Source organism: Eschscholzia californica, unplaced genomic scaffold, assembly GCF_041429995.1.
Source record: "Eschscholzia californica isolate CP2 unplaced genomic scaffold, dmEscCali1.0.p SCAF_3, whole genome shotgun sequence".
NCBI classification, from domain to species: Eukaryota; Viridiplantae; Streptophyta; class Magnoliopsida; order Ranunculales; family Papaveraceae; genus Eschscholzia; species Eschscholzia californica.
The window spans coordinates 31,305,437-31,328,106 of NW_028238420.1; the positions used below are offsets into that span (position 1 = coordinate 31,305,437).

At 36.5% G+C, this 22,670-nt stretch overlaps 2 protein-coding genes across 2 annotated transcripts; both read right to left on the bottom strand.

The window, feature by feature from the left end:
- Positions 1-505: 505 nt before the first annotated feature.
- On the bottom strand, positions 506-12,240 carry LOC147549515 (uncharacterized). The gene is made up of 2 exons (XM_086668316.1): positions 11,416-12,240; positions 506-886 (listed from the first exon to the last, which is right to left on the bottom strand). The coding sequence occupies exons 1-2, from the start codon at positions 12,238-12,240 to the stop codon at positions 506-508; spliced, it is 1,206 nt and encodes a 401-aa protein (XP_086524442.1).
- A 6,887-nt stretch (positions 12,241-19,127) lies between these two features.
- On the bottom strand, positions 19,128-21,230 carry LOC147549516 (uncharacterized). Its single transcript, XM_086668317.1, has 3 exons — positions 20,790-21,230; positions 19,679-20,153; positions 19,128-19,459 (listed from the first exon to the last, which is right to left on the bottom strand). Exons 1-3 carry the CDS (start codon positions 21,228-21,230, stop codon positions 19,128-19,130), a joined length of 1,248 nt encoding a protein of 415 aa, XP_086524443.1.
- Between the last annotated feature and the right edge of the window lie 1,440 nt (positions 21,231-22,670).

The window sequence follows — 22,670 nt, forward strand, 5'->3', positions numbered from 1 at the left end:
AATTTTTGGCGCAAACCCAAAACTTTTGGGGGACTTTTATCTATTATTACTCGTAGCAAATGGCCACCAGTTGCTACGACAAACAAACCATAGGCTAAACACACTTTCTAATTCTTAAAATATTTGTGCGTGAGACGCACTTGAAACAGACCAATGTGTAGCAAATGGACATAAAGTTCGTAGCTGTTGGTCGGGATTTGCTACGGCCGTAAAAAAATCCATAGCAAATGGTGACTAATAGCTACGATATTCGTAGTCCATAACTAAAAAGCCGTAGCTAAAGCCTGTCTGTTTCGTAGTGATGAAACCGAGCTAATGGAAGAGCTCCAACATACATACCATCGAAGAAAGTAGTTGAACTTTTGGATTCTTAACACCGTCGATTAACTTTTAATTCATTTACCCTTCTTATAACTATAGATGGTGAAAAGTCTGTTTCACCAAATTTCTCATTTCAGCGAATATTCCAAACCAGTGAGTTGCTACAAGACATGCTTAAAATTTCTCATGTAACGTGAGCAGCCTCGAATGGCGTGGAATACTCACATCTCTCATCAAAGCAGGTAGATAAGAAAGGCAAGGGTGTCGTGAAAATAGGATCTATGATAACGAGAACAATAGTTGACATGGTGTTGGGACAGTCTTTCAGCAAGAGCCTTGAAGATGGTGTCAGTACAAACCCTTCTTCTTGTTCTTCATCACTTTCATCATCAAGCTTTTGTGTAAGAAAGAAGCCAGCATGAATCAAGAAGCGCATTAAGCGATTAATGTAATCGGTTTTTGTTGGTGGTAGAGAAAGAGCAGCAACAAGGCTAGAGAGAGGCATGGGTTTTCCATGGGTGTGGATCATATCTGGTATGCCTAATTGAACTGCACATCTGAGTGTCTGTGATTGTACATAGCTGAATACACACTTCCATATGTGAGTATTGATGCACCCGAAAAGGTTGCACACCCAAGCGGAGGTATCAAGTAGTAATCCGGCAAAGCCGGGATCGATCCAAGGATAGGAAGGTAGTTTGGATATCGAAGGGTCTTATCCCTCGGTCTAATATTACAAGCTAACTTAGACTAAAAGGAGAGAAACAAGGATAAATGGGGGTTTTTAATGAATAAGCAATAAGAGATTAAAGCAAACAAGTAAAATAAACTAAACTAAACAATATAAGTAAAATGGGAGAGAGAGATTCGAGAGAAGAGTCGGGGGAACAAGAGTCGGGAGACGGTAAGACTCGATTCGGGCAACAAATAAGTGAGAGAGGTGTCGAAGTCCGGGAATCCATAATGATAAACCTTCGACTCCTAAAGTAGATGTCTCTAAGTACTATGTATATCCGGAGATCATACTTAGTCAAACAAACGTCTAAATCGGTTAATCCCGAGTCATCGAAAGTGTCGTCTAGTCGCCTAACTATGTGAAGTGCTTGACAAGACACATGAAAATACGATCAAAACGATAATCGAAATAACTAAACATCAATTTATAATCAAAATGTCAAATCATATTAAACATAATCACGAATTCATCACATTTCATCTCATATAATCGACACACTAAAGTTAGCTAAACATGGTGATTAAATAAGAAATGGAAAGAAGATGATGAGAGAATCCCCCTTTTTCGATATGGTTCGGGCTAAGATCGTCGGAAAATATGAGTCTTTAAGGTGCGGCCGATCTCCCCTTAGCAAATTCTGGGTTCCCCATAGCGACCACCATCATCTTCTCCATTTATCACAAACCTCCATTAAAGCCAAACCCTAGCTTTCTCTCTCTAGCAATTTCTAACCCAAAATCAAATCAAACCAAATGAGAAGCAAGATCATGGCATGGGGAGTAAAAGCCCTAAGATTTCCGGCCAAGAAGGTGGCCGGAATCCTAGAAATCCGGCAAAACGACTTCCGGCCAAGAAAGAAAAAATTCGGCCAGCAGTTCCCATGGAAGCTTCCCGTGCCCGCAGCCGCGTCCCGTCCGTGCGTCCCATGCTTGCAGTCGCGTTCGTGAAGGTGTCCCGAGCTGCAGATGCATCCCTAGTGCCGGATCTCGAGCTGCTCATCCCGTGGACGCGTCCTTCATAGTTGCTGCTGTGTGCTGTTGCTGCCGGTCTGCTGCTGGTCCCGTGGAAGCTTCCCATGCCGGCTCTCTCGTGCTCCTACCGTGCTGCAGCTCCAGCCCGAGCCGGCCAAGCTTTGGCCGGCTTAGTGATGGCCGGCCGAGCTTGGCCGGCACCTCCTTCTCCTTCCTCTCTTTTTCTCTCTCTCTCAAGCTCTTAAACCTTTAAACTCTAACTCAAGAACACTCACAAACCCTAGCACCTTTTTCCTCTCTCTCTTCCTTCTTGCCTCTTGAATCATCAATGAGGAAGAAGATGAATAGTGTATTTGACTCAAACCCTAGACTTAGTCAACCTTGACTTTGACTCAAACTTGGGTCCATTGGGTCCCTCCAAAATCTCTTCCTTATTTCATCTTCTTTGGGCTTGGGTTTTATTCCTTCATATCTAGGCTCTTGGGTTTTAGACTTAGGCTTTAATCTACACTTGGAAATCAAGGGGGGTGCCTTCATAGAATCATTGTTTTAAGACCGAACCTCGACTTCTTTCTTTCACAACTTCCCCGTCCGAACTCGGAATGGACTTCCGTTTTCACCGTTGGACTCGTCTTTGACTCCTCCTCTCATTTGATTTGTTTAAAGTCTTTTTCTCTCGTTTTCGGTACATGAAATGATAGTGATAATTCGCTCCCTTTATTCTGAATTAAGTTCTTTATTCCAAATATGGTACCTAACATGAAAAACACATAAAATATTATTGATAACACTCGAAAAGGAATAATTAGTCTAAGTTAGGCTCTACAAATGTGACATTTTCATGTCACATCAAGTATAAGCTTGCATTAATTGAGTAGGATTATTTTGCTGATTCACTTCTTGAATCTTACAGTCCATCTCTCTCTCTCTCTCTCTCTCTCTCTCTCTCTCTCTCTCTCTCTCTCTCACACACACACACACACTCACACACACACACACACACACACACACACACACACACACACACACACACACACACACACACACACACACAACACACAAGGATATATGTACAAGAAAGTCTTTTTGAGTCAAGTAATATAACTTTGGAAATATAATTGAATGCTTGGGGAAAATATAATCTTTGAGGCATGAATCTTTCCATAGAAGTGAAGGCCAAGTCTTTCACTAAATTAAAATATACTCCAATAATTGAAAGGGTTTAAGTAAAAAATATAAGGGATAATAACTATTTAGGTCAAAAAAAATATGCAAAATAGTTGGAAAGACACAAAACATTTGGAAATTATCAAAGAGGTAAAAAAAATCCCGAGAGTGTCCCGAAACAGTGAATTTTCTTCCTTACCTTTAACAAATCATTAACTTGTGTACTAGGGTTACGTACTGTATTTTTCATAGATTGTTTGCGATGTTGAATGCATTCTGTAATTTGCAAATACATTGTTTGAATTTCAGCTCTCCAAAGATGTTTTTTGTGCCTCTTTCATAAAGTGAAGAACTTCTAATTTCTGGTGGGATATTGACTATGGCCAAGGAAATTGATGTTTCTAATTTGAAACTTCTTAAAGATAAAGTTCAAAAGTTAGAAGTTTAGTGTGAAGATGAAAAGAAAGATTTGAAGATAAAAAATGAAAACGATAAGTTGAAGGAAGATTTGAAGATAAAAAAATGAAGAAATTAAGAAGTTTGAGGAGGAAATATGTTGTGTAAGAGAATCAAACATGATTCTAAATAAAGATATTGAAGAACTAAAAACTGCAATAGAAGCTAAGTGCAATGAGGAGGTTGAGGAGAACACATAAAAAATGAAAAGCCATGAAAAAAAAGTGGCTTCAAAATCAAATACAATCAGTATGGAGAAAAATGTTACTGTTAGTCATAAAATGACTAAGTTGAACACAGAAGTTGATACGTCTAAGTATCAAAAAAGAAAGTTTGATGAAACTTCAGACTTCGTGACACCAGCGAAACAAGTTAAGACAAAAAAGTTAAAAGTTATGAACAACAAATCAAGAGGTTCATCAATTGAGAAAGTTAGTGTTCAAACTAAGGAAAGTACAGAAAAGAAAGCAGGTTCATCAATTGAGAAAATAAGTGTTCAAACTAAGGGAAGTACAGAAAAGAAAGCAATTAAAGATGGTAAAAAGGAAAGTGAAACTACTAACAAAGAAATTGAAGCTAGTAAGAAGGGAAGTGAAGATTTCAGAAAATAGGAAAATTCTGAAATATGGGATTTGTTCACTGAAGAGGAACTCAAAACAATTAAAGAGTTCTATGCATTGACAGACAAGAAGTACATTACTTTTTTAAGTTTTACAAGTGAATTCACAACCTATTTTTCTGCGAACATTGAGTTGCAAATTGTCTGCAGGCAGTTGCAACCATATTTCTGCAAACAATTAGTTGCAACTCTGTATGTGCAAACAGTTGGTTGCATCTCTTTTCCTGCAAACAGTTGTTTGCAACTCATTGGATGCAAACATATGGTTGCAAAATAGTGTTGCAAGTGGTTGCAAAATAAGTGATTTTGTTGAATATTTTTTTGTAGTTCAATTGCTTGGAATAAAAACAAAGAGTTCATGATCTGTGGAGACCAAATCAAGAGTTTGATTATGAACGAATTTGTTGATAGTCAAATTATTGATTGGTATCTAGAATACGAAGTGGGAATAGCCAAGGATATGGTTGTTTTCAACTCAACAATATGGGTAAGATATTTCAAACAACTATATTTTGTATTTAGTTTTGGATTATTTATCTAATTAGATGAACATTAATTTCAATGTAGATGATGGGCCTAAAAAGTTTCCTAAATAGGTCTACACCCGCAAGTGCACGGGTGTCAAGTTGTAAATTCTGGTAAGACCGGTTCGTTCTTCAGAGACTAAGTCAAACTCAAATTCTAATCTTAAAACTATTATGATTCTTAAAAGTGAAGTGATGGTACTTTGATTCAAATGAAAATAGCAAGTAAACTTTAAATAACACTTAAGTTGATACTTAGAAAATGGGACCCTAGGGTTTTCGAATCCATCCATATAATCAATTCTAAATATGAGGTATTTGCATTAGTTAATCAATTTTCTATTTAACTCGGGTTTTATAACATTAATGGTATATCATCGTTTAAAAGAAATAAGACATTAAAATATAGGAAATTCGTTCTAAGAATTGATTAACTCACATATAAATCATATTAGTAAAACTAATTATGGACTTCATCTAAACCCTAGATGGGAAAATTAGTTTCTCATGATAGAAGATGGAAGTTTAACTATATAAAATGTGGGAGAAAAGTAGAAAAAGTTGGATTTCTTACTGATTTTGCAGCCAAACAGAGCCTTAAGGAAATATATTCCAGCAGGTGAGAAAATACTTTTCCCCGATGAACCAAACAGAGCCTTAGGGAAAACGATTTTCTCGTCTTGGGAAAATGTTTTTCTCGTCTTCTCCAACTCCCTTTCTCTCTCTAACTTTCTGTTTCTCTCTCTTTCTACTAGAGCTCTCTATAATCTCTTTCTCTTTATGTATTCGATCTCTCTCTCACCAAGAAAATAGAAACTAAAAAAATCAAAAACAAAATGAAGCTAATAGTTTATCAAAACCGAGTCTCTCTGTTCTGTTTCTCTCTCGCTCTCTACAATATCTCTCTTCTTAATCTCTCTGTAATCTCTCTATCTCTCACAAATAAAGAGAATACAATCAAATAAAAAAAGAAAAACAGAATAACCAGAGCCTCCCAACTTCTCTCTACTGTTTCCTTCTAAAAACCGAGAATCAGATTTCCCAACTGCTCTCTAAACCGTGTATCCTCCCTTCTGTTTCTTGCTTCTGTTATATAGACCCGAGAAAATAAATCGAATCTCGCCCAAAAACCAACTCGCCGAATTTCTCTCTATCCTTCCTCCTTTTTGTTACTATGTTTGAAATTAATCACATTCTTTCTCTAGAATGGTTCACTCTATGTGTTAGTATGAATATGAAGGAAAACTCAACACATGAAAAAGACGGACTATAATTTTTGTGGACGACTGATCTCAAAGAAGAAAACAACCACTAATACGGGATGGGGAAGCTAACCAACTCTTCTCACCTGATATACTATTTAACAATGCTTCCTAGAGGTCGATAGACACTAATGATGATGTGACTAAAACTCCTGAGAACTCAACGTCTTCAAATCTTCAAGAACCACTTCAAGGGATAAACACTCAAACAAAACTACACAAACACTTTTTTCTTTCTCTCTTTTTTTTTGCTACTGACTCTGGTAATAAAACTCAAAATACATAACATACTTTCTTCACATTATTCTTTCCTTGGGGTAAAATTCTATTCACTTTGCTTCATGCCTTATTCCCAGGGTTCTAAATGATGAAGTTCCTATCTTCCTATAGTTGACACTGTTTTCAAGTTTTTCAGACTACAAGAGTAAAGTTCGCTTCCTGATGACATCCCTACAAGAGTAAAATTCTATTCACTGTTTTCAAGCATAGTACAACCAACTAGACTCTATAACTATTAACAAGCAAAAATAACTAGACTCACATTTCCTGTCAAAAAATTAAAAAATTTGAACCCTTTTGAATTTTTGAATAAGGATCAAAACTTCAATCCCCATCCCCAAACTTAAACCGAACATTGTCCTCAATGTTCTGAAGACTATGCAAAATAACAGGATTAAAGAAAGATGTTACCTGATTCAGAAGTCCTATGCATGGGTTGCCTCCCAGAAAGCGCTAAGTTTAACGTCTTCAGGCAGACGAAACTGATCATAGCGGATCAGTTTGGATAGACAGGATCTTCGATAGTAACGCCCTCTGTATCGGTCAACATCTCTAAAAATGGTTTTAGCCGTTGTCCATTCACTTTGAACACACTACCATTCAATGTCGACGTCGACCGCACCATAAGGATACACAAACTTGACCGTGAAAGGTCCTGACCATCTAGAACGGAGTTTACCAGTAAATAAATGCAAACGTGTGTTATATAATAAAACTTTCTGACCCGGTGAAAATGTTTTTCTTAAAATAATTTTATCATGCAACATTTTCATCTTATGTTATAACCTAGCACTCTCATGTGCATCATTTCTCAACTCCTCCAACTCACTAAGTTGCAACTTTCTCTCTCTACCCGCTTTGTCAAGCGAAAAATTCAATTGCTTGATAGCCCAATATGCTCTATGCTCTAACTCAACGGGTAAGTGGCCAACTCTGCCATACACTAGTCTATATGGAGACATTCCAATAGGGGTCTTAAACGCTGTACGGTAAGCCCATAGTGCATCGGTTAGTCGTAAAGACCAATCCTTCCTATTGGTGTTAACCGTTTTCTCCAGAATGCGTTTAATCTCCCTATTCGACACCTCGACTTGACCACTAGTCTGTGGATGATATGGGGTAGACACTTTATGGGTAATACCATATTTACTCATTAAAAGCTCAAATTGCTTATTACAAAAGTGTGTGCCCCCGTCACTAATAATTGCTCGCGGTGTACCAAAACGTGAAAATATGTTTTCCTTTAAGAAAGTGATCACAACTTTGTGATCATTCGTTTTGCAAGCAACCGCCTCTATCCACTTAGACACATAGTCAACTGCCACTAGGATGTACAGATTTCCAAATGAATTTGGGAAGAGACCCATGAAGTCGATGGCCCACACATCGAAGACCTCAACTACCAAAATAGGATTAAGGGGCATCATGTTCCTACGTGAAATGCTTCCCAACTTTTGGCATCGTTCACATGCCAAACAATATGCATTGGTATCCTTAAATATAGACGGCCAGTAAAAACCACATTGTAGAATTTTGGCAGCCGTCTTTTTACTAATAAAATGCCCTCCACATGCATGATCATGACAAAAGGAAATTATTTTCGATTGTTCCTCATCAGGAACACATCTCCTAATGATCTGGTCGGGACAATACTTGAATAAGTATGGGTCGTCCCAGAAGAACCGTTTTACCTCAGATAAAAATTTATCACGATCTTGCTTGGTCCAGTGTTTGGGTATTTGACCAGTAGCAAGATAGTTTACTATATCAGCAAACCAAGGTAATTGGGAGACACTAAAGAGTTGCTCATCAGGAAAGCTCTCTCTCATGGGTAACTTGTCTTTTACAGACTCGACTACAAGTCTAGACAAGTGGTCTGCTACTAAGAACCCTTTTTGTCCCAAATCTCTATGTCAAAATCCTGTAGCAGCAGTATCCATCTAATCAGCCTAGGTTTTGCATCCTTTTTAGAAAAGAGATATTTTAGTGCAGCATGATCAGAGAATATAATGACCTTAGACCCAACGAGATATGATCTGAACTTTTCTAGGGCATACACTACAGCTAACAACTCTTTTTCAGTGGTAGAGTAGTTTACCTGTGCATCGTTCAACTTCTTACTAGCATAGTATATAACGTGAAGAAGTTTATTCTCACGTTGACCTAACACGACTCCAATGGCATAATTAGATGCATCGCACATGATCTCAAATGGAGTACTCCAGTTGGGAGGTTGGATAATAGGGGTGGAAGTAAACATAATTTTAAGTTTTTCAAAGGCTTCTAAGCAAGGACCATTAAAGAAAAATTTGTTTTCTTTTGCCAAAAGATTACAAAGAGGTCTAGATATCTTACTGAAATCTTTAATAAACCGTCGATAAAATCCAGCATGTCCTAAGAACGATCGAATATCTTTGACCGTTTTAGAGATTGGGAGGCTTTTTATCAACTCAACTTTTGCTTTATCTACTTCAATGCCCTTTTCAGAAATGACATGCCCTAAGACTATTCCTGAGCGAACCATAATGTGACATTTCTCCCAATTAAGAACTAAGTTCTTCTCTTTGCATCGAACCAACACGAGTGTGAGGTGATGCAGACACTGATCGAATGATGAGCCAAAGACTGAAAAATCATCCATAAAGACCTCGAGAAACCTCTCTACCATATCTGAAAATATGCTCATCATACATCGTTGAAAAGTGGCGGGTGCATTACACAACCCAAAAGGCATCCGTGGATAAGCATAAGTTCCAAATGGACAGGTAAACGTGGTTTTCTCTTGGTCTTCAAGGGCTATTGGGATCTGATTATAGCCAGAATAGTCATCTAAGAAACAGTAGTAGCTATGCCCAGCTAGTCTCTCTAACATCTGATCAATGAAAGGAAGAGGAAAATGGTCTTTCCTCGTGACCGTGTTCAATTTCCTGTAGTCAACACAAACACGCCACCCAGTGGTCATCTTGGTGGGTATTAACTCATTTGACTCGTTCTTGACTACAGTAATGCCTGATTTCTTGGGTACAGTTTGAACAGGACTGACCCAAGTGCTATCTGAAATAGGGTATATGATACCCGCACCTAATAGTTTCAGGACTTCAGCTCTAACAACCTCCTTCATGTGCGGGTTAAATCGACGTTGCATTTCCCTTGACGGTTTAGCATCTTCCTCTAGATAGATATGGTGCATGCAAACAGAAGGACGTATACCCTTTAAATCAGCTATTGACCACCCTAAGGCCTCTTTGTGGTTTCTAAGGACATCTAGCAGTCTACTCTCCTGTTCTATTTCTAACTCGGAAGCAATAATGACAGGTAGAGTTTCAGACGGGCCTAGAAACGAATACTTTAAGTTATCAGGCAAGGGTTTCAATTTTAAGGAAGGTGGTTTTTCTATGGATGGAGACAACTCTGGGATAGAAGGACCACTGGACTCATTGGTAGATGACAGTTGATTTGTCTCTAAAGTTGACAAGTCAATTGGCTCTGACAAAATGAGGGGTTCAACTTTCGCTTTCCACTTATCAGTATCCAGTAATGGGGTAGAATCCAACAAAGCATTTACCTCATTGATACTTCCCTCCTCATCAAAGTCTAAGCCAAAATGAGCCAACAGTGTTTCTAAAGGATCCTCGGATAAAGTTTCAGGTAAAGAATCCTGAACGAACATATCTATCAGATTCAACTCACTAAAATCATCAACATCATCTGGGAAAAGTCTAGCTTTATAGATGTTCATCTCTACAGTCATGTTTCCAAAAGACAATCTTAAGAGTCCACTCCTACAATATATGACAGCATCAGATGTAGCTAAAAATGGTCGTCCTAAAATGACGGGAATTTGACTTTGGGTATCACGAACTGGTTCGGTATCCAAGATGATGAAATCCACAGGAAAGATGAATTCACCAACTTTTACCAAAACATCTTCCACTATTCCACGTGGTCGCCTAATAGACCGATCCGCCAACTGGAGAACTACAGAAGTGGGTTTTATTTCTCCTAAATCTAACTGTAAGTACACCGAGTAAGGAAGAAGGTTAACACTAGCACCTAGATCTAACAATGCTCGTTCGATCTCATGTTCCCCTATGGTGCATGGTAATGTAGGACTTCCTGGTCTTTGTACTTAGATGGAAGGGTTTGTTGGATAATAGAGCTCACTTGATTAGTCAAGAAGACTTTCTTATGCACGTTCATCTTACGTTTTCTAGTACATATATCTTTAGGGAACTTAGCGTAAGCTGGGATCTGTTTAATAGAATCTAATAATGGGATGTTAATACTAACCTGTTTGAACATTTCCATTATCTCCTCAAACTGAGACTTCTTCTTAGGTTCTACCAAATGCTGAGGATAAGGAGCTCTAGGAACATATGACTCAGGCACAATAGGTGGGTTTTCAGACTCAGGAGCCTTCACAAGCTCTTTACTAGGGGTACTAGTTGGTAAGGTTAGTGGTTCAGAGTTTGGTTCACTATCTTCTGGAACTCCTACCGTATTGTCAATTGCCCTACCACTTCTAAGGGTGGTTACTGCATTGGCCTGGTCCATCGACATTTTACCCTTCGGATTTGGCTCTGGTTGACTAGGAAATATACCCTGTTCTCTCTACCTAAGGGCTTCTGTAAGTTGACCTACCTCGGTTCTTAGACTAGATATAGTCTGGTTGGTCTGTTGTATAGTCTGGTTGGTCTGTTGTGCAAACTCCATTTGGGCCTTAGTTAGCTGCTTCATGGTTTCCTCTAAAGACTCCTTGTTCTGAGAAGGATATTGGGTACTAGATGGACCCTGATTTTTGACCATAAGGATTCCTAGGAGCATTAAACCCAGGAGGGTTCATTGAACTACTAATCTGACCCTGACCCTTTGACCAAGAAAAATTGGGGTGATTTCTCCAACCCTGATTATAAGTGTTCGAATAAGGATCATATTTCTGACGGTTATCTTGCCTAGAGTTTTGATAAAGAGCATTGGCATGCTCTTTTTCGTCAGGAACAAAGAATAGGGTACACTTATTTCCAGTATGAGATGGGTCTCCACAGACCGAGCACGGATAAGAGATGGATTCATTTCCAACACTCATGGCCTGAGTGGGATCCTCCCTGAATGCTTTAGGTTGACCAAGTTCTAGGGCTTCTATCCTTCTCGTCATGGCGGCGAGTTTAAGATCTGACTCATCAACTCTATAAATGCCACCTTTATTCGGAGTAGGATTAGCCCTAGTAGGAGGTCCTCTAGAAGTTTCCCATTGTTGGGATTTCTCAGCCAACTCTTCTAGAAATGCCATGCACTTATAGGCAGTTTTACTGATAAACCCGCCACTACATAATGATTCTACCATGGATGTAGTTGGGTAATTTAGTCTGTCGTAGAGAATCTGGACTAGTCTCATTTTCTCAAAACCATGGTGTGGACACTGTAGTAAGATTTCTTTAAATCTCTCAAGATATTTGTAGAGAGACTCTCCTTCTTGCTGCACAAAACTATTAAGACTTTGACTTAAAGAGGTAGTTTTGTGTTTCGGGAAGAATTTCAGAAGGAATGAACTGCTCAATTCTTCCCATGTAGTAATGGAATGGGGTTGTAAGGCATACAACCAAGATTTTGCTTTCTCTCTCAGTGAGAAAGGGAACAACCTAAGTCTCAATATTTCGTCAGGCATATTGCGGAAATTCATAGTCCCACAAATTTCTTCGAAATCCCTAACATGGTAGTAGGGATTCTCGTTCTCAACCCCACAGAAAACAGGGAACATTTGAATAATGCTCGGCTTCAACTCGAATTGAGTCGTGTAGTGGGGTAATTGTATGCATGACGGTTGACACGTTCTAGTGGGATTCATGTAATCCCTGAGTGTCATAGACTGATTTCCATCCCTGGCTTGGTTTAGATTTTCACCCATAGTGTCACTCAAAGAGAGATTCGCTAAAAGATTACTTAAATGTGTTTCTCTACTGATGAAACGACCTCTCTTATCACGATATCTATTGGGCATAAACTAGAGCCCAATGACCAAGGATATTCGAACCAAAGAATCACTACGAGGAACCTATAGGAAAGCAAACACAATCAAGCTGACTCCACCAAGCAACCTAAACAAAATCTTGACGATAGACAGGTTTCTCAGATTCACCCTAAAAATCTAGACAGCTCCTACTTCGTAACAGAGCTTGAACTATAATGTTTATGAGGGTTACTCCGTCCAAGTACTACGGTCAAACAACTCCTGGAGACGACCAACGATAAACGTTGTGATAGCCGTCCAACTTGGTAATGTTTCCTCTTCTCGAGGCGACCTTATAAAGAGTTGAGTGAACTTTCCCTTTAGGAATGCCCAAATAAATATTAAGTCCCTGAATCGTTTCAAAGATCCTATGAGCTCGAGACCTTAGGGGCTAATGTCTAAATCAGATTTTTGCTTTTTAGGTGAGGTTTAGGATCGTGAATGTTGTTACCTACGTGGGCAAGAGAACGGTGATGAAATCCGTCTCCTATCTTGTAACTGGGTTAGTGCCCTTACTAGAATGATTACACTAAACAGTCCGGTCACAACAATTAGGCACACGAATTCACATAAATACCCAATGACAGGAGATTCGTGGGTGTTCAAGAAATTTACCTCCCGTTCAAGACGGGCGATGACCTTTGTAGATGACCCGGGCCACTCTCCCAGCGAGTGTTCTAACCCGAGGCTTCGTTTTGGTTTTCGGTTACAATTATGCCCTTTAAATTAGGGTCAAAACTTAAATCCAAAAATAAAATCTAGAAAGTCTAAAGTCTCTCTCTCACCAAAATAAAAAATACTAAAAATAAAATGTAAATTCTTCTTCTTGAGCTCCTTTCCTTGTTGCGCCTTCTCCTTTGCTCCTTAGTGTTCTACACCAAAAATGGAAAAGCAAGTCAAAGTGTCCAAAATTAAAAAGTTACCAAAAATAGAAATAAAATTAGATTTAAATTCAAACTAAGTCCCCGGCAGCGGCGCCAAAAACTTGATGGGCCTAAAAAGTTTCCTAAATAGGTCTACACCCGCAAGTGCACAGGTGTCAAGTTGTAAATTCCGGTAAGACCGGTTCGTTCCTCAAAGACTAAGTCAAACTCAAATTCTAATCTTAAAACTATTGTGATTCTTAAAAGTGAAGTGATGGTAATTTGATTCAAATGAAAATAGCAAGTAAACTTTAAATAACACTTAAGTTGATATTCAGAAAAGGGGAACCTAGGGTTTTCGAATCCATCCATATAATCAATTCTAAATATGAGGTATTTGCATTAGTTAATCAATTTTCTATTTAACTTGGGTTTTATAACATTAATGGTATAAAATCCGGAATATATCATCGTTTAAAAGCAATAAGACTTTAAAATAGGGTCCGTGGGTATATAGACCAAAATAATATTCAAAAAAGGTTTATGATCCAATCTTCCCAAAACATGGATATTTAGTCCTTTTACATTATGAACATAATAACCCATTCTTTATGAGATAACTACCGTCCATGTCCCTCCTACAAAAATCACGGGATTTTAATTTTCCAGGGTGAATTTAGAATGTTTCAAATGTGGGCGTGCTTTAGGGGATTTATAGCAGCTAACGTATAAATCCGAAATTGATTTTTCTCTATCTTCTAACCATTTTGGAAAGCAAATCTATTTCCAAATCGATTAAAAACAAAAATCGTAACCAAATCAATTTTCTCTCTCTTTACAGATTTGGAAACCAAATCAATTTTCTCTCTTTTACTGTGTAAATTTTTTTCAATTCAAATCAATTTTCTCTCACTTAACTTTCAGATTTGGAAATAGTATATTTTCTGGGATCAATTTAGCGTGATTTGGGGGTTAATATACAAAACATATATATCACTTTCTCTCACTTAACTTTTAGATTTGGAAATAGTATATTTTTCTGGGAACATTAAAGCAACATTTGTTTTCGTTTTTACTCATACATAAATACACATTGAATACAAATTATGAAACAAATACGTAAATTATGTATTATTTATGACGAGGAAACCATCATTTGTCAAGTATACAACATAATTTATCAAATGTATGTGGGTCTTGTTCAATAAATTACACATAATTTCTTTTACATTACACATCCTTTACATTCTGTTACAAAAAAAAGTACAAAATCTTCTCTGGTTCAGAAATGGTGCCCATCCATGTACTCTCCATTAGTTTCGTTGACTCACTTTGATTTGATGATTCTCTTTGAAATTTTATCTGATATATCAAATCTACATACATAAATACACATACATTAAAGAAAAAAAAAATCACATATTGTATTATAAACTACATGTACAGTTTCGTAAATTATGTATAATGTTTGTCAAATTTTGACAACATTTGAAGGTTTTGAGTAGTTTGGTAAACTTAACAAGGTTACTGTTTTGGGTGAAAAGTACACGTAATGGTAAATAAATAATACATAATTATGTGCACTTATACGTAATTATATACATAATGGTAAGCACATGAAGATATACGTAAATTATATATACTTTATTGCAAAGTACACGAGATTTGATAGTAAAGCGAAGTATTTCTACTAATGAAATGAGTACTGTTTTGGTGTTAAAGCACGGGTAATGTTCTAGAAATTACCCATAATTTACTAATTTACTATAAATTATGGGTAATTTACGATAAAGTACATGTACTGTAAATTCTGTTATGAGTAACCGTACGAAAGAACAAATGTTTCATAAATCCGTACGGATTGAAAACCAAATCTTAAGAAAAAAATGAGAATATCATTAAGCTTAAACTACAAATCTAAAGATAGCTGCTATGATGATTGTTTGCAATAATGACAAACTCGAGTGGAAGGATTAAATATCAAGATCAAAAACATAAACGAAATTTTAAGAGAGAGAAAGAAAATAAACATCAAACATTCGATTGTTTCTATGAATTAGTACAAAAAATCTTTGAAACTTATAATCAAAATCATATATGATCAACTTTAGAGAGAGAATCTGTTATAATAAACTAAAACATAATATAAAATCGTATAAAACAGAAAGTGTTTTACCTCATTAACGATGAAGAAGATGATTTCAGCAACTCTAATGAAGATAAACAGTGGAGGTTTTTACTCCTGTTGTAATGAAGATGAAACAATGGAGGGTTGTACAGCTGCTGGTGAGTTTAATGGAGGTTTATTGGAGCTTTCGTTTTTAGAGAGAGAGAAAAAATTTTCTGATTTCAGTTACGGAATATATTGAAGATGAAATTTACTTTGAATTTAAACGTGATTGGATAGAGAATGTGGAGATAAAAATGGGAAAAAAATATTTTGGATTTTAGAATGTAAATCCGATTTTATATACAAAGAAGGTTAGTATAGGTATTATAAATTAATATGTAATCTAGGGATTTGTGTTTTCTCTCTAGATGAGACTAAATGGACTAGATATCTATTTATATTATTTTTTTAGTTTTGAAACCCTTTATAGGATTAGAGAGGACTATATCTGCCATTAGGACTCGTTTTTTGGGTTATAAGCCCAAAAATTCTTTAAAATATAGGAAATTCGTTCTAAGAATTGATTAACTCACATATAAATCATATTAGTAAAACTAATTATGGACTTCATCTAAACCCTAGATGGGAAAATTAGTTTCTCATGATAAAAGATGGAAGTTTAACTATATAAAATATAGGAGAAAAGTAGAAAAAGTTGGTTTTCTTACTGATTTTGCAGCCAAACAGAGCCTTAAGGAAATATATTCCAGCAGGTGAGAAAATACTTTTCCCCGATGAACCAAACAGAGCCTTAGGGAAAACGATTTTCTCGTCTTCTCGGAATTGAATTCTCTGTGGGAAAATGTTTTTCTCGTCTTCTCCAACTCTCTTTATCTCTCTAACTTTCTGTTTCTCTCTCTTTCTACTAGAGCTCTCTGTAATCTCTTTCTCTTTATGTTTTCTATCTCTCTCTCACCAAGAAAACAGAAAACAAAAAAAAAGAAATCAAAAACAAAATGAAGCTAATAGTTTATCAAAACCGAGTCTCTCTGTTCTGTTTCCCTCTCTCTCTCTCTACAATATCTCTCATCTTAGTTTCTCTGTAATCTCTCTATCTTTCACAAATAAAGAAAATACAATCAAATAAAAAAAGAAAAACAGAATAACTAGAGCCTCCCAACTTCTCTCTACTGTTTCCTTCTAAAAATCGAGAATCAGATTTCCCAACTGCTCTCTAAACCGTGTATCCTCCCTTCGGTTTCTTGCTTCTGTTATATAGACCCGAGAAAATATCTCGCCCAAAAACCAACTCGCCGAATTTCTCTCTATCCTTCCTCCTTTCTGTTACTATGTTTGAATTTAAATCACATTCTTTCTCTAGTATCTTGTTTCCATCCTTCAGCCGAGAATATTTCTTTCTCTTTCTCGATCTTATCTCTTCCCCTCTCAATTTGGTTATAATGTCCATCTTTCTTGTTGAAGCAGTTTCCAAAAGAAGCCAATATCTCTATTCTTTACTGTTTTATAGGAGAAGAAAATCTCTCTTTTTCTCTAAGGTTTATCAATAGAGATAAGAGAGAGAGAGAGAGAAAATATAATTCCACGTAATATGGGAACTAACTAGTTGCCGTTAATTGCCATTAGGAGCTGATGGTGTATGCTGCGGGACACCAAAGGATGATGAGACGCATTTCCAGATAATGCCACGTGCACGGGTAGAACGCAGGCCGTTTGGTGCTCGCTGATGTACGGTAGTCTTCTGGTCGCGGCTATACTGGATCTTTCATTCCAGTGGGCCCTGGGGTACACCTGCAATGCCCGAGTGTAGCCCTCAGATGAAGAAATCGCGGCTTTGATCAGCGCCACGTGTATATGGGCGTCCTTTGTTTTACTTTGGTCAACGTACTTTGACCAAACTTTGACTTGGGCTATCTTGCTCATCCGGGTTCCGATTTGACTTCCGCTTTCGCCATTGGGTTTGTCTTGGGCTCTACTCCTCATCCGAATACAGACGTGGACAAATCACCACACTCAATAAATGACCAAAATGCCCCTCGTGCGTCTTTCTCCTATTTTTATCCGTTTTCACACTGAACTCCATAAAAGACACCTGAGAAAGAAAATCAAACAAATCATCAGAGTAACCGCTCGAACTAGACTAACTAACCCGAGTTAAAAGATTCAGATGGGACATTTTCATGTCTCATCAAACATCCCCAAACTTAGATTTTGCTAGTCCTCGAGCAAAACAGATAAATAAAACTAATCCCATTTCACCACTTTCGTAGGGAATCACGATTGTACTTAGCACGTGCAACAAGCCGTTAAACCTCTAGGTTACCCAAGAGGACGAGTTTTGTCTCGTGAGGGTTTGCAGTGAATATACCCACAAAATTCAAAAAACCAAAAATGCAAAAGGGTCTAAATATGCCGTGGACAAAAAATGTTCATCCGGTAGATTTTCGAAAGTTAATAGAAATGAAATCAAAGTCAATCAAACCATACAAACGCTAAAAATCTTTTCACTAGTAATCAAGACTCGAAGTGCACGTGACCAGCCAATATGAGTATCATTTCGGTTCTGAAAAGACAACACCTCGATTACTTTCTCAATACATTTCGCCTCGACTGCTGCCTCACGGTCATACACTCAAAAATCAAAGTCACTCAAGAATGGTTCACTCTATGTGTTGGTATGAATATGAAGGAAAACTCAACACAAGAATGGAGACCGTCCTTTGTTTAAGGCAAACTGGCCGGAAGAAATGACAGAGAAGGCTTCACGGAAGAGAGCTGAATTGCAGCTGCAATTTTGAATGATTCGACAAACAAACCTTGGGTTGAAGGAACAGTTAGTGATGAAAATGCCGATTGACGTTTTAAATTGATGTATGTAAACAATAGAACAAGTATACAGAAATATGCAACCAAGTGTTTGCATATTTTTTGCATATTTGATGTTTGCATATTTGACAATTTAAAACTATATTGATGTTTGCATAATTGAAAACAAGTACTTTTACTAAAAAACGTTTATAGGTTTTTAAGGCCAAAACAATATTTGACAATTTAATTTCAAAAAGATCAGGGGCTACGCCCCTGAACCCCCGTATAAAATATTCAACTACTTACTTTTTTAAATGGGCCAACCCTAATAAATATATGTTTTATAAAATTTGTTAGAGCAAAACACTGAAATTTATTTTTCTAAAAAAAACGGGGGCTACGCCCCCGAACCCCCGTCAAAAATATTAAACTTCAATTTTGAAAAACGAGGGCAATGAAACACCCATCAAAATTTATGAAAACAAAACATAATGATTATGCAAACAACTCAAAATTTTTTGTACAGAGATCGCTACATACATGTTTGCAGTAGTTGGAAACAACCTCGTTTGCGGATGCTGAAAGTGCAAACACGTTTGCATAGGTGGAATGTGCAAACACGTTTGCAGATGCTGAAAGCGCACACGTTTGTACAGGTAAAATGTGCAAACACGTTTGCATAGGTGGATTGTGCACACGTTTGCATAGGTGGAATGTGCAAACACTTTTGCATTGGTGGAATGTGCTTGCACGACATTTACAAACACGGTGCAAACAGGTGTTTGCATACCACACTGTGCAAACATTTGTTTGCATACCACACTGTTCCAATCAGGTGCCTGCATACAAACCTAAAAAAGTGTACCTGCAACAGTTTCAAGTAAATTATCTTTGCATACATTTAACCAGAAAAAAAAATTCATATTCAAATGTCAAATAATCCTTTACATAGAGTAACAATAAAGAAATGAATGTCAAAACTAATCTTAATTCAATATTGTTGCACATGTTCTTTTGTTGTGATGCGATAACTTGCCATAACGTCCACATTTTCTCTTCTTCTTAAACTTGGCTGCTCCAGCAATCTCAATTCTCACACTCCTTGGCCTACCAGGTGGTCTCTTATTTGGTGGTGGTTTGATTATCGTCTCATTTGCTACAAACTCCTTGGGTTCATCACTGTTTAGAATGGGGATAATGGCGTGTTCATAAGTTTTCTTGAAGCTCTCGATCGTAAAATATTGTTGAACAAATTTATCCATTGATCGTCCATCATACTTGATAGCTATAATAGCATGCTCATATGGGATGCATTCAACTTGTCATTTCAAACACAAAAAGTAGAACGAACTCAAATCAACTAACTGGCTTGGTGTTGAAAAGATCTCATATACAAATTTCGATGATTTTACAACCTTCCATGTAGAACCGAACTTACGCCTTTGTCTTATGATTTTATCTATCTTCGGACACAACAAACTAGTCAATTTTTCAGCTAGTTCAAGTCTTGTTTGCATCATTTCCATCATTCATATACGAATGGTTTCTAACATTAGAACTATCGACATGCCCCTTTCCTCCCTAATCCATGAATCATATAAGGATGAACAAATCTCACCATACCTTTTACCGACAAAATAAGAGTTCGCCCACTTTGTAAATGGGCAATTCTTAAAGAAATCCGTCAAACGTCTACCACCTATTAACTCCATCTCTTTAAAATGAATGATAAATTCGTCCTTAGTCAACGCACGAGCAGCCCGATACAACAAAGACTCGATGCAATCTGCTCTTTGAGCCCCATAACCAATTGAATTAACTAAGTTGTTCCTAATATGCCACACATAATAACTATAATGTGCATTTGGAAAAAGATCACTAACTTCTTTGATAATACTCGGGTGACGATCCGACAAGAAAGTATATGTACGACTTCTATCAACAACACGAGCCAAATTCTCCAAAAACCAATTACAATTTGAATTGTTTTGATAAAGCAATAGTAAAAAATCCTGAAAAGAAAGGGTAGTTAAATAAATAAGTTACAACTAGAAGACTGGTTAAACAAAACTATACAAGTTCAGTAACTTAAGAAACCATACAAAACATGTTTGCATGACATATATTTGCAAATATGATTGCAGAACACATTGCATAACAAACATGCAAACAGGTGTTTGCAGACCGCACATTGTTCCAATCAGGTGTGCATACAGAAACCTAAAAAAGTACCTACAACAGTTTCAAGCAAACTATCTTTGCATACATTTAACCACAAAAAAACTTAACTATTTATAACACAATATTATTTAAATTCATTAAGTTAGAAATCATACCTTCGTTACCATTCTTTGCACAAGTTGTTAGCAAAGTCCCCTTATATTTGGATTTAAGATGCGTCCCATCAATCAAAATAACAGGTCTGCAGTACTTAAAGCCATGAATACAAGCATCATATGCTATAAAAACCCTTTCAAACCGATAAGTGTCCATATTAAGTTGTAGCTGCACATAACTACCAGGATTCTACTTCATAATGGACTTTGTATACCAATCAAGTTTAGCATATCCAGATTCCTCATTACCAAATGCAGAATCAAGTGCTTTTTTCTTTGCGTTGTAAGCAATATGGTACGGGATTTTAATACCATAATCTGATTGAAAAGTAGTAATAATAGCTTTACTTCACTTTCTATCAAATTAGATACAACACTAGAATGAACTGTTGGCTTGTTTATATCAGTAAAACCCCCGCCACAAGTGTGCCCAAGAACATATTTCTTCAAATAAAATAACGATGATAAACCAAACCTTGAACAACCATAAACCTTCCACGCACAACCCTCAACTGGACATACTGCGACTACCCGATGAGCATGGTTCTTCTTCATTCTATACTCGAAACGAAATTTGATGGAATACCTATTCAATGCAAACCTAAATTGATCAGTACCTCCTTCAAACTTCTGACCAACTTCGGTAAACACAGATCGCCAAGATTCAGACCGGAGAGTATGTTGGAACAACTTCGATAAAAAACCAGCTTGAGTAAAACAAGATGACGCACTAGATGACTCAACTAAATCCATTTCCTAAACATGAAAACAAATCTGTTAACAATGATGAAAATAAAAAAAGCAATGTTCTACCCAATTGTGCAAACACCATTTGCAGAACAAATTCATCAGAAAATAAATGTGCTAATTCATCAGAACCAACAAACCATGTATGAAAATAATCAAAACACAAAACAAAAAGCAATCTATAATAACATGAAATAAACAATTCAGATTTAGGTTTGAAGATTCATTAAAAAACTGTTAACAACGCTGCAAATACAAAAGTAATGTTCTACCCAATTGTGAAAACACCATAATTTGCAGAACAAATTCATAAGAAATAGATATTTACTCGATCATCAGAACCACACAAACCATGTATGAAAAAAACCAAAACAATAAACATAAAGCAATCTATAATACATAAAATAAACAATTCATATATAGGGTTGAATATTCATCAAGTAGATAGAAGAATATAAACAACAAACAAAACAAAAGATAAATTATAATCTATTATATAAATAAAAATAGGTTAAAGATGAAGAAAACAAACTTACAGTAAAGAAGATGAACTTAGGAAACGAATGTGAATAGCTGATGAACAAATTACGAAACGAATCAGTGATGTAGATAACTTCGGCAAGATGAAAAAACCCTAATTCTTTGTATAAAAAGAAAACTAAGAGAAGATGAAGACCTAGAACTACATATGCATCAGAGAAGGAAGAAAGAAAACTTCAAATCATCGTCTTCTCTTCGTATTCTCAATCGAAAATTCTGCCCTAGCTTTCTCCCGTCGAGTTGCAATCGTAAGGGAGAGAAAGAGAGCAAAATAGAATAAGGGTATTATTGGAATAATGAAAAAACTCTTTTAAAATCTTGACCTGAATAATAATTAACCAAATTATTTTAAACGTAACCTCTAGTTATCCTTAATATTTTGATAGGAAATGAGTAATAGTAAAAGATTAGGGCTTTTTAGCTATATTGAAATTATTTACTACCTAAGTAGTCATTTTCCAAAAATATAAAGGACAAAAAGTCTGACATGTATATAATCAACATACAAAAATTAAAAAATCAAACTTTGTAGATTTTTTGCCTTATTATAAGCCTAATTATATACCTTTTTTTTTGACAAAATTATTTACCTTTATAAGTAGCAGAAAGATATCAATCTTTCTTCCCCCAGAAGGAAAAAAAGTAGATCAAGAAGCATGGTCTTGCAATTTGTGGAGCAGAACTCTTTGATAATAGAGTTGTTTCTATTACCGCCTTTCCTTTATGACCAACTTTTTTTTTTGGTTTCTTATTTTTCGTAAATTTAACATTGATTTTTTTTCTAACGCCTTCTATATCATTAGAATCTTTATTTCACTTCCGAAACTACCCGTACTAGGTCAATGTGTATTGTTCCATTTCAAGGTTGTCAAATCAACTCCACGAGATTAGACATATTTAAACTTT